This window comes from Corella eumyota, chromosome 1, assembly GCF_963082875.1.
Source record: "Corella eumyota chromosome 1, kaCorEumy4.1, whole genome shotgun sequence".
In the NCBI taxonomy this organism is placed as follows: domain Eukaryota; kingdom Metazoa; phylum Chordata; class Ascidiacea; order Phlebobranchia; family Corellidae; genus Corella; species Corella eumyota.
Window position 1 is genome coordinate 23172977 of NC_137490.1, and position 16318 is coordinate 23189294.

Sequence of the window (16318 nt, forward strand, 5' to 3'; positions counted from 1 at the left end):
TAGCTTAAACAGGGCGTAGTTTGTAATTACAGAGCGCTTGATTTAGGCTTTTAATTTATTTAATTAATTCAACTTAAAGCCTCGCCGTAAAGTAATTAAAGGCTTCGTTGTTAAGAATTTTTCAACCTTTTTCGTTTTTTTTTTTCTGTTTTGATTCAAGTCTTGGGGCGATATTAGAATCAGAAGAAGTTTTTCGACATCGCAAACGCCGCGTTTTCGCGTTCTTTTTCATTGTGACGAAACAATTCAGTGTAGTGGTTGTTGGTTTAGTCTACTTAAGATTTTTGTGTCAAATTTTATTGGCTTTTAAGAGAATTCTATTCATAAAAAACGACATTTAGGTTTTTGAATAAATTAAGTAAGCTATAAAATTTAATTTAATTTTACAGAAAATCAAGAAATCCTTTTTTTATATAATTTTAAACCTTGAAAAGTAATTAGTGACCTACTGAAATTTGAGCTCAGTTTTTTATTTTCAAGTTAAATTGTAACTTAACACGATGTGGCATTTACTAGAGAAGATATCCGAGCAGGTAAATTCAATTTCTTTTATGTTATTTCCATTACCTAATTGGTTTTAACCAAAAAATAGCAATTAGTTGTCACAAAATGTACCTAGAAGATTACTCTTATGTTATATCAGAGCAGGTAATTTAACTTCAAAGTTGTAATTATTAATTAATTTAATTAAAATTTGGTAATTAATTCAGGTGACCAAGTACAGCACATTTCTAGGTCAACTTTGGTATCTTCTGGTGTTTTTATTTCGATTGATTGTTGTCGTCACAATAGGAGGAGCAGGTAAGAATCGCACTCACTTGTTAACTTTATGACGTCATAATGTTATAATTATGTAACTTGGTTTTATATTCTTTTTTGAATTATTAGGTCAATAAAACGATAATTTAATCAAATTTTTGACTACAAGTTTTTAATTATTTTTTTATCAAAACAATTTTTTTTTAAATTCAAATTTTTGAAAAATTCCAAAGCGAAAAAGTTTTTCTTTTGTCGTCTTTGCGTCGATCGCGTCAATCCATTGTCACTTCACTCCAAATATTAAATCCGTGTCTGAATAAACTAGAATCTGGGTCGCGCGGTACTTAACTCTTTGTGACGTCATCAACAAACGACTCTCGCGAATCTCTGGAGATATTTTCACGGTTTCCGTTTCGTTCCAGAATATTAAGTCACGTGACCGGTATATGACTTATCGTGACGTCACGATGTTGGAAATTATTGCGTAATAATGACATCACGTGACCAATCTGATTACGTCACAACTGTGTATTTTAAAATTAAACAAAGTTTTAGATTGTGACGTATTTGTAATTATGACGTAGTAATGCGTTGTTTATGACGTGTAAATAGTTGTGTTGTTTCTCGGGTCGCGAACTTTCGACGAAGTTGTAAAAAAAAAAATTTTGTTTTAAATTAAATTTTTTATTACGAGCTGAAAGTTTTAAAATTTAAAATTGTTAATCTTTCATCTCAGAGAGTTTAAATATTTTAACAATTTCTTTATTAAATAAAACTTTGTTTTTACAAATAGTTTTCAATAAAACGACAAAGTGTTATGACGTAGTGTTATGACGTAGTATTCGTCGCCTGTGTAACAAATAGTTTTCGATAAAACGACTAAGTGTTATGACGTAGTGTTCCGTCGCCTGTATTACAAATAGTTTTTATAAATAAAAACTTTAATACTAAAAGTTATCGTGAAAGGGAGGTACTAAAATGCAGGATAAGGAAAATATAACGTTAACAAAAAATCGCTGAATGTGGAAAGAGACGGATTTTTATATTCTTTTCTCAATTTACCCTTTCGATTTCGCATCATCCCGTGGCCTTTGGGTAAATACCGTATTATCCCGCAGTAAAGGACAAAATGTCGTCCCGCTTTTCGCGAATTTTTGTTAACGTTTACATGCGGTCCCACACCATTTCCACATCCCGTTCTTTTCGTTCTTTATTTAGTATTGCGAAACTTGAATCTAGTAGTTTAATATTTTTGAATTTTTAAACAACTGAATATTTATTATGTCAACAAAATTTGAATATGACGTCATAGACCGCATTGTTACGAATGCATAACAATAAAACTGTCACCATGACAACAAAACTTTCGTTTTCGAAACTTATCGAACCACTTCTCAACTTTCTTCGAAATTTTCTTTGTTTCCATTCTTGAGGGTCTCGTATACGACTATGACGTCACAATGCGCTAAGTTTTGTTTTTTTGTGACGTCACATTGTCAATGGTCGAGCAAACTTCGAGTTGTTTTGTTTCGAAAACTTTTAAATCTTGCAGCATTTTTGTAATTGTTACGTCACAATTTATTGCGCGAATATTGCGTTTGAATTATTTGTTAAACAATCTACTTGATGACGTCATAATCTGGGAATTTTATTTCGAAATCACGTTTTCAAGTAGTCTTGGGTAAAGTGACAAAACATCGCGAAATTATGACGTCATATAACAAAAAAACACAATGTCATTGTGACGTAATAATGTTGTTATTGTTACAGTGTACGGTGATGAACAGTCTGCTTTTAAATGTTCGACTGATGTGATTGGATGTTCGAATATGTGTTATAATCAGTTCGCTAAGATCTCGCATATGAGATTCTGGGCTTTCCAGGTAAAATTAAAGTTTTCCAGCATTTTAATAACATTTTTAATTATTAATTAAGGTTAATTAGTTTAATTAGTCGTTATCCTGATCCACGGTCGGCTTTTGAATTGTTGTTATATGGTGACAAATTTCAACTAATACTTGCTCACAATAATTTACCTGCGCACCACAAATGGCAGTTTTATTTATTTTGTAGGAGTATAAAATGGTCATACACATATATTTATAACATACGTTTACTAAGCTCCATTTTATTTAAATTTTGACTTATTTTTAAATTAATGTTTACTTTTACATTTAAATTTTGACCATTATTTGTTTAAAACTAAGTCATTAAAATCTAAATTTATTAAAAATATATTTTAAAACATTTTTTTTAAATAAAATAATTTTTTTACAGTTTCAATTTGACCGTTTTTTGTTTTAAATTAATTAAAATTTTAATTTTGTAATAACATCTTGAATTTAAATTTAATCACTTTTTAGTAAAGTTTTAATACATTTTAAATTTATTTTAATTTTTACAAAAAAATCGTTTCTTACAACTGGTCAAAAATTCAAACACTTACAACCACTTTGAACTTTAAAGTTATTGTCACGTCACCAATTCTCATTATTACATCACAGTCGGCTTAATTATAAGTCTTGTCAATATTATTAAGTGAAAGTTTCATAAAAAAATTAATTTTCTCTTAAAGTTATTTTTACAAGTATTTAAATGTCTACATTTTTATATAATTACAACCTTTATTTATTTTCTTTTAATTTTATTTTGCTTCGGGCTATAACGGATACACTAAGATGCGCAGAACTCTACTGCGCAGGATAAAATGGGCGTATTATAAAGTCACAAAAGTTGAATAATAATAATTTTAAACAATCCAATAATGAATCACTTTTATGACAAAACAATTAAAAGTTTTTAGCCTAAAGGGATAAGCTTAATCTTCTTGTAAACATAAAAACATTTATTTTAAACTCTTGGCCTTGAAAATTTGTAAAAACAGGATTTGAATTTAAAATTAAAGCAAAAATTAATCTTTTAATATAGATTTTATATTTATAACTGAAAAAAAGTCCTAAAGTTGTTTAAAAATAAATAAAAATGAATTAAAAAATAATTTACATTAGTTTAATATAATAAACATAACAATACCCAAATTTAATTTTTAATTAAATAATTAGTTAATTAAAATACTTGTAAACAGTTTTCCAATACTTAAAATTACAGAACTTGTTTCAAAATAATTAAAATTTTATCTTATCTGTTAACAAGATATTTACTAACTCCTTATTCCGATTAATCTTTAAACGTTTCCGAGATATCTTTATGACGTCACAGATAAGTTGATTGTTCCCGAATAAGGTGTTTTTAGGCATTAATACTTGTTGTTTTAAAATAGTTTTATTTAGTTTTTAAAATTGTTAAATTAAAAGTTAAAAAAACGTCGTTAAAACAAATTTATTTGGTAAGGGTGTGTTGGTATTGGTACGTGTTTGAGCTATCCGTAAACACACAACTAACGTTCTAAAAATGTGGCATTAGTGCGGCTCAAACCCAAAACCATTTGGCTCATAATTTAATACAATGATCCGGACTAAATAACTTTTTTCTATATTCTCTTAAAGATTGGTTTTTTTTATTTTTATTGGGTAAGGATGTGCGGTTTGGGACGTGTTTAAGCTATCTGTAAACGCCGGGTTCAAGGGAGATTAGTGTGGCATTGGCGCGGTTCGAACCCGGAGCCTTTTGACCTGTATTTTAATGCCATGATCAGTATACCACACTACCAATTCCTAATTAACAAAAATTAACAAAACATTTTTTGTTTTAAGTTGTTGGCTGTAGCGACACCTACCGTCTTCTTCCATTTTTATTCCATGTATGTTTCCGGTGAAATTCAAAAACTTAAAACATCTGAGGAAAAATTGAAAGCTTTGGAGGACGGGGAGGGAGAAAATTCGATCGCGGTAAGTGTAGGGTTCGAATCCCGGTCACAGCAATTTTATTTTTTTTTTATTTTAAAAGTTTAAATTAATACTTTTTGTGTTAAATAATATTCATTATTACTGTTAAGACTACCTAAAAATTAAATTTAAAAGTAGAATTTTGTTATGATTACTCTTTCCAATAAAAAACTTATATAAATGTCGTAACTCCTAAAAATTTAAATAAGTTTATTATTTGGAAACACTGGAAATTAATTTCAAATAATTTTAGGGAAACCATGAAGCCGAGAGAGATTTCCGCAAGATGTCGCGAAGAAAGAAGAGCATCGGGAACGTAAAAGTGAAGAGAATTTATTCTGGAAACGAAATGAAAGAGGTAAGATTCGAACTAGGGACCTTGGATCAGAAATTTTTATTTATTTTTTTAAATAGTGTTTTGTCTTTTTTGTTTGTCTTTTTTTATTAATTATTTAATTAATATATTTTAGTTCCTTTAATGCTTATATTTGTTTTTAAAGTTTAATATTTAAATTGTTTGATTTTAACAATTCTGATCAAAGTCCATTTTTGTTTACGTTTTTGATTGATTGGGTCAAGTGAAATTTGAACTCTGTCTCTAAAGCTTAAAAATTCAAGTTTTAAAATGGATATAACTGAATTTGGTCGGTTTAAAATTGTAAAAAAAAATGTAAATATTTTGTTTTTTAGGTTCCACTTACCAACAAGATCCACTTCGCTTATTTTATCTCGGTTATTGTTAGATTGGTGATGGAAGGTTTGTTTATTTACCTTGGCTACCAGCTCTTTAAACTTATGGTAAGTTAAATGTTTATGTTACTAATAATAACATTAACGTTAAACCGGTGTAAGGTTTATGTCACTCTTCACTATTTAGGGTCTTAGGTTCGATTCCTACTGCTTTCATGCTGTAGCGCCCCTGGGTAAGGCGTTATGAACACTTAGCTTCGCAAGGTTCTAGGTTTAATCCTCACTGCTTTTATGCTGTAGCGCCCTTGAGTAAGGCGCTATAAACGGTGTGAACTCCTGCTGAGTCAGCACTTAATCAGCAGCATAATTACCAGACAATTATAATCTATAATATCCCAAACTGCCACAGTCAACTCGAGACTGGGTCGGGTTAACTGATGTTACTCTATGTTTAGGTTGCGCTTTAGACTTACATTCGACCACATTATGTTTAGGCTGTTACGTTGCCTTAAAATAAGAATTAAACCTGGAAAAACGGCAACATTTATGCTAAAGTTATACGACAAATTTTTGTCTCACATTCATTTTACAACAAATTGTGATTTAATTGTATAGTCTGAGATCCAATCAATTAAATATCCAGTCACGTTTTGTGGCCATGGCGTGCGTCACGACCTGTCTTGCGGTCACAACGCTGACGTTTGTCACAACAGAGTCACAACCGCTATTACATGTTTTTAGTTTTAAGATCACAATCTCGCTGCCCTCAGGGCTTTCAATTTGTTTTAATCGGATATTTATTGAACTTTCGACAACAAACAACCAAATTAAATGTCTGATGTCGAACAATCTTTATTCCTTTTTTATAAATCGCTTTTTAATGAATTTTTATAATAAAATTAATAATAAAAAACACTTTTGCCCAGAAATCGTATTTTGGGGATTAAATTTAAATTATGTTTTAATTAATTAGTTAACAAATATTAACTTTAAAAACCACTTTACCAAACTTTTTATTTTACAAGAATTCTATGGCATTTTTAAATTAATATTTAAATTATTTTTAATTAATTAATTATTAAATCTTCATCCTTAAAAAGCCACTTCACCAACCTCCTTTATTTTTACAAGAATTCGATGGTATTTTCAAGTTAAAATTCCAATTATATTTAATTAATTAATTAACAAATATTCATCCTTAAAAACCACTTCACCAATCTCTTTATTCCCACCAGGATCCAACCTGCATACACCATCCGGAAGACCCACTTTGTCCTCAGAGTTCCAACCCGATCTACTTCCTCACCATCCGGGTCCCAGCCATGTATATCTGCCAAGGTGACCCCGGTACTGAAGTGTACGACGCTTGTACCATGCATGTCAGAGACGGGGGCTTCGTTCCGTGCTGGGTGTCGCGACCTTTCGTAAGTTATGACGTCATAATAATAAAGTGTTTTTTATTTGTGACGTCATCGTAATTTTGTCGATGTTATGCGAACGTCATTGTGTGTTATTTTGATGACGTCATATTACCATCGTTTTTTTAAATGTGTCATCGTGAATTACGTCAAAATTTCGCAACACGTTGTTTGTGTTATTTGATGACGTTATATTGACATATTTTTTTGTAATTGTGACGTATCGTAACTACATTGATATTTTGCAGTTTGTATTGGCGTTGTCTAATATTATATGACGTCATTTTCATTTTAATTGTGTCGCGTAAAATTAAAAAAACGATTTTTTTTAAGTTGGTAGTATTGCTTTTATGTAAAAAATATTATTTTATTGTTTTTTGTTAATAAATTAATTTTGTGTTCCAGGAGAAAACTGTGTTCCTGTGTTACATGACCATACTGAGTGGAATCTGCTTCTTGCTTTGTTGTTGTGAGTTGGTTGTCATCGCGATCAGGAGATTCGTGAAAGGACAGAAATCAAACCGAAGGTCGGAGAAATTAATTAATTATAAAATTTGTTTTAATTACTTTAATTAATTTATTTATTAAAAAGTTTTTAAATATTTAAAAATAACATTTTTTAATTTTTTTATTATGACGTCACAGAAAGAACTTGTTCCGAGCGCCGAACACTCACCAACGTAACGAATCGGTTTTCTACCACACTGCCCCATCTGCCCCTAGCAACAAGTATTATGACGAACCCCGACATGGCAACGGATTTTACCCAAGTTTGGCGGTGCCTGTTCGAATTCAAAATCGTAAGTTGATCTTTATCGCCCACTTGCGGGTTGAGATTTCGTAAAATTTAATGTCCATCAGTGTGATATACTCATGGCATCTTCTTACAAGCAGAAAGGTTTCGGGTTCGAACCGCACTTATTTTACACTTCTTGGTTTTGGTCTGGCGTTTATAGATAGCTTAAACACGTCACAACAGCACACCCATTTCCTCTAATAATATATAGCGTTTTGTTGTTAATCCCTGTTCACACGACAAGGTAGCGTTGCGTTACGTAACTCTACGAGTTCTAGGGATTAACAAATACAAAATATCTAATAAAAGTATACCGCTTACGAAATCTTACGTAACTTACGCAAACTTTCGTACGTGTGAACGACTCTGTTCATTTTAAATGGTTGCGAAATCTTACGTTACGTTGCGTACGCCGTGTGAACGGGCCTTTAGTCAGATTTTGAGTTTAAGTCTTATAAATGAAACACTATTCACCCTTGCGTTTACAGATAGCTTAAAAAATTCACAACAAAACCCTTTCCAACAAAATAAAAACTATCACCTTGAAGTGACATAAAAAACATATAAATGCAAATTAGTTTGAATAAAAATCTAAGGCTGTAATAAAATTGTAATCAAGTTAAATTACAAATACTTTTGTCTAACTATTATCGTACATCAAAATAACCAAAAGTTGCCACACTGTTCAGGGAACGAAATAACGGGTCGCTATTCGCTAAAAGCGAATCGTTTTTTAAAATTAGCGAATCGTTTTTTACAAATATCATAGAAATAGCGAATCAACCAAAAAAGGTTCAGGCAGTGATAAAACTCTCGTGTATATTTTTACGATCTATTTTACACCGGTTTCACACTAATTCAATTACATCAACATAATCCTGCGTAAATGTAGGTTACTATAGGGCATTTAATAACAATAACTTTCCATGTTTTGGCAATGCGTAAATTTCGCTCCCGAGATCGTTCAGTTGTTGCGCAATTTTTTAAATGCATAACACAGCCTTAAAAGAATTAAAAATGTCTCGTTTTTCGTGCAAAATATTCTTAACGATTGTTTAACAATACGTTACATTTAAAAAATGCCACGCAACTCGTCAAGTGATACAAAAAAACGAAGATTATGACTTGGACCTAATAATTACTCTAAAAATGCGACCTCATTTTTAGCGAATCGTTTTTTAAACGTTAATTCGTACCCTGCTGTTCGCACCAATGCCACATTATTCGCCCTTTAGCCTGGTGTTTATAGATAGCTCAAAAACAACACAACAGCATGTTTTTTTTCAATAAAACATTAAAAAATAAGCTTGTTAACTCAATATATATACCTTTAAAAACTGGGCTTCAATAAAATTCCATCAAGATAAATTACAAATACTCTTGTTCAACTATTTTTGTACAACAAAATAACTAAAATTTACCTATTTCCAGGTTACCCTAACTCTAACTCGGCCGCTGAAAAACATGTCCAGATCGAACGAAGAGAGGACGAGATGGATCGAAAAGAAAATATGTCCGAAACCGCTTCTGTTAAAAGTTTTTAAATTATTTGGAAACTCTTGTACAATGACCAAATATTTTCCGGTGCTTTTTTTAGTTTTTTCAGCATTGTGATGTCATTTATTTCTACTTATGACGTCATTATTTTTCATTCCAATCCGACATTGTGCAAACTTTAACACGATCCTTAAAATTTTGCTGTGCTGACTATAACATGCTCGCTAGAATCTTATTTTGCTGCTTTTTTAAATTGCAATTTTTGGTTTAAAAAACGATTTTTTAATTATTTTGCCTTAAGTTTTATAAAGAAAGTGCCACCGAGACGAAATGTGCAAAACTATCTACTCTTATTGTGACGTCATATTGCCTTAAAGATTGCTCGAAAAATATTCAAAATATTTTTGGGTTTGCTGCTTTGTGTAAATTTGCCTTTTACCAGATTCATTCCCAAAACACTGTTTTCTATACAGTAACAATTTGTATTATGACGTATCCACAATAATGTTTTTATTTGAATTTCGCGCCAATTAATTATTAGCAGCTACTATAAAAGCTAATCATATTTTTTGTATTATTTAGATTTTTTGTTAATTAAAAACTTTAATTTGATTTTTTTGTTGTGCAGTAGTTAATGACATTACTGCAATTCATTTCTGTAAATAAAATTAAAAATTGAAAACTTTTTTGTCTTAATTAATTAACATTAATATTTTTTTAATTTAAATGCAAAGATTATAAATTAGAGACTTTTATATATTTTTCATTAGGTAATTTGTGTCACTAAATAAACAATGTTTTGTCTATTTGGCTAATAGTAATTTACTATTAAACCGCTTACTAATTTGCCTTTGCATTCCAACCGATTTTTTTTTATTTTTAAAGGCCTATTTTTTTGTTTATTAATCTTCATCTAAAAGATTTTATTTTGTATTATTATAAAAATTTTTTTTATTTATTTTATTTTGATTTTTCGCGCACTGATAAAAGTTAATAATAAATACGATATACAATTAATATTACAACAATGCGACGGGAAAAATGACAAAATCAATTTAATGAACTGTATTAATGTCTTTTAGCAATACGCCTAAGTAAATCAAGAATTTTAACAAAATAAAAAAAATGCAAAATTACATTCTATTATTACCAAGATGCGTATAAAATAAGTTGCTAAATTAAAATTAAATTTATTTCTGGTTTTAAAATTAACCAAAAGAGGTTAACCTCAAAAATATTTCTTTCCGTTTACCACGCGATTTGCTTGGTTGATTTCATCTCTCTTATTCCTCAATTTTCATCTCCGCGTTCGTTTCAGCAAAAGCGAAATTTCGTTATTTCTTTTAATTAAACTTTTTAGCTTTTAATACAAAAAATAGCAACTTTTATTAATTATTTTTTATCTAATATGTTATAAGATCATCTGTAGATCTTATTTCAGTAGTTTTTTGAAGTTTTTATGGCTTATAAACAGATTAAAAACGCGCGGAAGTTTTGGCAAATTTTTGGATTTTCTGAGCTCTTTGAGGGCGGGCGCCATTTTGCTCAATGTAAAGAGAAAGGCGTTTTTATCGACGAGAAGTTGCGCAAGAAATTCGTTTTTTTTGCCTCTTTAGCGCAGAATTAAACTAAAAAAGCACGTTTTTTAACAATAATTAGCAGCATTTACTAAATTAAAGCAAATATATACGAGGGAACTGCGATTAAATGTGTTTAAATTGAAATAATTTTCAAATTTTAATCGATTTTCCAAATATTTAGAAAAATAAGCGGGTATGTATGGTGTTTGTGACGTCATAGACACTCGACAATAAGAAACGATTCTCCTAATCTTGCTCGGCGAAGAGTTTTAGAATAAAGAAACAAACATAATATCGAGATTTTTATTTGTGATCTGGTGAGGACACTCTTGCTTAAATAAAAACGGGAAAAGTAAGAGATTTTTGAAAATATTTATTTTATTATTAACAACAAACAAGATAATTTTTAAAAGAATTGTTTAACTCTCAAATAACATTTTTCATTTTTTTCAAACAATTGTTAAATTTTTTTTGTTCAACTTTTTTTTTTGAACTAAATTTAACTTTTTTTCCAATTTTTAATAAGTTTCACAACTGACATGATAACTTTTTGAAATTTTTTTGAATTTAAAAAAAATAAAACCTCCTTTAACTTAGAACTTTGCAAATAAAAAATAAATATTTGATTTTGTGTTTTAATGAAGCATTTTAAACATAAACATTGTTATTTTTACCCACTTTAACAATCCTTTTTTTTAAATAAAGTCTGTAATAATTTTTTATATATATATATTTCAAGTTTTCAATTACGCATGATGATTAATTTAATTTTTTGTTGTTGTTTATGTATGTCTTTATCCTTGATGTGGAAAGGTCGAATGCGGGACCTAAACATAGAGTAACATTTGTTACTTCGACCGAGTCTCGAGTTGCCTGTGGCAGTTTGGGATATTATAGATTAAAATTGCCCGATAATTATACTGCTAATTAAGTATTGGCTCAGCAGGAGTTCATACTGTTTATTGAACCCACGACCTTATGGTGGTGTAGCAAGTGTTCTTACCACTACACCACGCTGCTGGTATTAAATTTATTTCAGTTAAAATTATTTAATTTCGTTCCAGATATGAACATGTTAGCGAACCCCGGTAACCCTGGCAATCCTAACCCTAACAACAATGGGGTTTACACGGTGTCCCTCAATCCCACAATGTCATCCCTCAATATTGTTCCACGACAGGTCGTGACCCCTGCTACAGTAAGGTCACCAGAGGTCAAACAACATCAATGTCAATATTGCAACAAAACTTTCAGTTCAAGGTAAAACTTTAAGTTTAAAAAAAAAAAAATTGATTTAAAAATTATTTTTAAAATCGAGTGGTTCACCAAAAGGTTAATAAAAATCACTTAAGCAAAACATGACCTTAATTTAATAAACAGATGTCTTTACAACTTTGTATATACAGCATATAAATTTAATTTTGATTTGACCAGCAGCATGGTGTAACGGTCACAACTTCACTACATGAAGTACTGGGTTCGATCCCTACTGCTCTCATGCTGGAGCACCCTTGAGTCAAGTGCTATTAACCATATGAATTTCTGCTGAGCCATTACTTAATAAGCAGCTTTTTATCAGGAAGTTATATTATATATATATATATATTATTTAAAACTGCCAAAGTCAAATCAAACTGGGTCAGGGTAACAAATATTACTCTATGTTTAGATCTAAATATCTAGTAGTACCAGACATAAATTAAAATTTTGTTTCTTTAATTAACTGTTTTTTTATTATTTAATTTCTTTCTAGATACAATGTGGCAAGACATGAAAAAATTTGCAAATTAAACTCGAACAACATTGCACAACAACAATTACAACAGCAACAACAACAACAGCAACAAACAAATACTCAACAGAAGGATGCAAGCAAGAGTTATCATTGTCTTTTCTGCTACAAATCCTTCGCAACCCAGGAAGGAGCTGCTAGACATCTTAAGAAGTGCAACAAGGTGAAGATTCTGTGATAAGTGAAAAAATAAAGTTTTCTTATTATTTAAACTTATTTTAGTGGTTTCAACTTGTTGATTATTTGCTATCTGATCTGGTTTTTGGTTGTCATAATATGGGTGCAACTTTTAACTTTTATTTGTTAACAATAATTAACCTGCCCACCACAAATGGCAGTTTTTAAATATTTTAAGGTCTTTAAATTGAGCATACATAGATTGCCAATTAGCTATTATGAAATGATTTTGAAATCCTAATTTTCAAGTGTATTTATTAGGCTTCTGGTAATCTTTAATTATTTGCAAATATTGTAAAATCATAACCTCCTTTATATTTAAAATTAACTCTTTAGCCCCAACTACAGCAGCAGCAGCAGCAACAACAGCAAGTTCAAACCAAACCTTTGGTTTATCACGGGCACGGAAAACGAGTTCATATTTGTAAATATTGTGCGAAGGAGTTTAGTACAAAATGGAACGTAATCCGGCACGAAAAGTTGTTCCATAACCCTTGTGACCCAATTGTTGTGTCACAACCCGTAACAAACGGGGTTCTTATGACCCAAGGCCCCCCTCCACCACTTGGGAAACCTGAAAGGTAAAAATATTTAACAAAAAAATTTGTTTTTAATTTTTTTGTCACTTTTTATCGTTCTAACATAAACATGTACAAAATTTAAGTACCAATAAAATTTAAATTAAAAATTTATGATATATATGATTTAAATTATGATTCATAATTCTGATGTAAATTTATGATGAAAAGAACCCAAATTTATGTTTTTTTTATTTTTTTTAGATATTGTCGGTTTTGTGGAAATTATTTTAGCTCAAAATACAACGCGATTCGGCATGAGAAGATTTGCACAAGAATCAACAGCAACAACAACAATACAGAACAACAACAGCAACAACAACCTGTTCAACAAATACAACAAAAGTCGATTCAGGTTTTTAAATAGCATTTTTTTTTGAAAAATATTTTTGGAAATTTTTAAATTAAAAAAAAATTTTAATTAGGTGTCCGCTGTCACAACACCTGTCATGACCCTTGCTCCGGCTCCACAACAACAACAACAACAACCTCAACAGCAGCAACAAGTGAATCAACAACAACAGGTGACCCAACAAGTCAATCAACAGCAACAACAACAGATTCCAAATAGTTTGCAACAACAACAAAGTTTTATCAACAAACAGCAAGTCAACTTACAAAACAATCAACAACTTCTGCCACAACAGGTAACTTTAATATTTTCAAAACTCAATATTTGTTACTTATTGCTATTGGGACTTTTGGTATTTTTCTTCTGGTATTTTTTGGTATTTTTCTTGGTACTTTTGGTATTTTTCTTAGTCTTTTCTGTATTTTTCTTGGTCTTTTTAGTAGTTTTTGGAATTTTTGGTGTTTTTCTTGGTTTGTTTGATATTTTCCTGGTACTGTTGGTATTTTTCTTGGTCTTTTTGGTATTTTTCTTGGTCGTTTTGGTAGTTTTTGGTACTTTTGGTGTTTTTCTTGGTCCTTTTTAGTAGTTTTTGGTACTTTTGTTATTTTTCTTTTGGTACTTTCCTTTAAGCTACTTTAGATAACTTGATTTTCTTCTTTATTTGAATTGTTCTAATCTCTTTCGGTATTTAGAAATATCACCCTACACAAACTTTATTTCTTAAACGTTGTTTACATTAAGAAAAAGGGCTTTTAATTAGAAATTTTTAATTTTAATTATTCCATTAAGTTTATTGGAGTGAAAGTTTTTTTAATTCCAAACTTTTATTTTTTTAGACGATGGTTTTGATCGAACCCCAACCCAGCACCCCATTTCATGTTTGTAAATTTTGTAACAAACAACTTGGGACCCGATGTGACCCCATTGCCCCAGTGGCCATTAGTGGGCAGCACATGTTAGGGGGAACTCAACTTATCACCCCTGTAATGGCTTCGCTGCCACAACTGGTAAGAATAAAATTCAAATTTTTTGTTTTTCAAATATTTGTCATTTTTTAAGTTAAAAAAATGAAAAAATAAAATAAGTTTTTTTAATCCAAATTTAATTTTTTTGTCATTTCTAAGTTGTCCAACTTTTTAAAAATTTATACTTTTAAAATAAAGCCTAGTCCCAAAATTCTAATATTTTGTTTTATTTTTTAAGTTTGAATAATAATAAGTTTTTTTAATCCAAATTTTTTTGTCATTTCTAAACCAACTTACTTAAAAATTTATATTTCTACAATAAGGCTCAGTTGCAAATTTATTTATGTACGTCCAGTTTAAGAAAACTGCCATGACTTTATAAACTACCATTTGTGGTGTGCAGGTAAATTGACATATGTTAGTTGAGAGTTGCGCCCATATCACATTAATTAAAATGCAGGCTTTAGGCTGGGCTATTGACTGGGCAAAATTAAATGGTAATAGAACAATAATGTTTATTAATTTCTTGATTTTATAAAACATCTCAGGCCCTTGTCCCACAAATTGGGGATTCCACCTTACATAGTCACCCGATCCTACAACAACAAATACAAGAAAAACCACAACAACAAATCATTCAACAACACCAGGTACAACACCTACAACAACCACAACAACAGCAGCAACAACATTTGCCACAGATTCAACAACAACAACAAAGAAGAGTTCAACAGCCACAACAACAAATACAAACTAATCAACAGCAACAACAACAACAACAAGTTGAACGAGCTCATTGTTGTAAATACTGCGATAAACGTTTTGCCACCAAGTGGTATCTCGATCAGCACGAAAAGATCCACACGGGGGAGGCAGACATGTGCAAACAGTGCGGCAAATATTTCGTCACACGATGGCATCTGGATAAACACATGAAAGTCCATATGCAGGGGGTGTCCCCTGGGAACTCCCCTTCAGCCTCAAACAAGAAAGTAAAGAAAGATCAACAACAACAACCCTCGATCACCCTCCCTAGCAACCAGGTCTTTAGATTTGCCCAGCAACCAAGCTCTGGGGTTACCACGACGACAGGGATACGACAAATTACTCCGCTAATGTCTATGGCTGTGACTAGTGAGGCAGAACAGCAAGAACAACGGACGACTCGGCCAGTTTCTGCGCCGTATATTTTAACCTCAGATCGTGGATCATATTTTGTACCTGCCAGCGAACTCCCACCTGTCAATCAAACTATAGCTCCTCCCCCTTCCTCACAGGAAACATCTAAGGGGGATATACCCTCAAACATTACTTACTCTATGAGTTAATTTTAAAGGTGAGGTTGTTTAAATGAAATGACAATTTATATTTGATTAGCTTAGTAGCTAAATTTAGAGTTGTAGCCTAAGTAGTAAATTGTTTTTTGTTTTTGGTTAATCTTATATTTACGTTTAAAAAATTAAATTTATTTTATTATTATGAAATGTTGCATAAAAATTAAAGTTTATTAAGTTTTAAACATTTGAATTTTTGTTTTAGTTATCTTAAACTGTTTTAAAAATCATGATTTTTTTGTTTTTCATTTTTTATGGTATTTTGTAAATTTTTATGAGTAATAATAGAAGTAAAAAGATATCACAAATTTATTTTTATTTGTTTCATTTTTTAAACTTTTTGACGATAAACAATGAATTTATTTTTAACACAAAACAGACAATACTAAAGTACGGGATGCGGGACCGTATGTAAACGTTAACATTAATTCGCGGAATGCGAGACAGAACGGCATTTTTGTACTTTTCTGCTGGATGATGTGGGATTAACTTTAAATACCAAGAAATGATGCGAAATTGAATATAAAGCACAAGG

General features: G+C 30.6%; 2 protein-coding genes across 3 annotated transcripts; both read left to right on the top strand.

Annotated features, from left to right (window-relative positions):
* Nucleotides 1–393: 393 nt before the first annotated feature.
* On the top strand, nt 394–9689 carry LOC145763675 (gap junction beta-1 protein-like). Of its 2 annotated transcripts, none has more exons than XM_082575177.1 (10): nt 394–533; nt 711–801; nt 2530–2642; nt 4473–4607; nt 4858–4962; nt 5295–5402; nt 6530–6718; nt 7118–7239; nt 7358–7512; nt 8940–9689. In XM_082575177.1, exons 1-10 carry the CDS (start codon nt 501–503, stop codon nt 9050–9052), a joined length of 1164 nt encoding a protein of 387 aa, XP_082431303.1. In that variant the 5' UTR covers nt 394–500; the 3' UTR covers nt 9053–9689. The 2 variants fall into 2 exon arrangements, with proteins under 2 accessions (XP_082431303.1, XP_082431304.1); XM_082575178.1 differs by lacking the exon at nt 394–533 and adding an exon at nt 610–648 and having other exon boundaries at nt 4473–4604.
* A 1108-nt stretch (nt 9690–10797) lies between these two features.
* Nucleotides 10798–15846, top strand: LOC145763677 (uncharacterized). Its single transcript, XM_082575181.1, has 8 exons — nt 10798–10937; nt 11650–11845; nt 12339–12540; nt 12891–13135; nt 13337–13487; nt 13558–13779; nt 14321–14491; nt 14998–15846. The coding sequence occupies exons 2-8, from the start codon at nt 11652–11654 to the stop codon at nt 15775–15777; spliced, it is 1965 nt and encodes a 654-aa protein (XP_082431307.1). The 5' UTR covers nt 10798–10937; nt 11650–11651; the 3' UTR covers nt 15778–15846.
* Nucleotides 15847–16318: the final 472 nt, after the last annotated feature.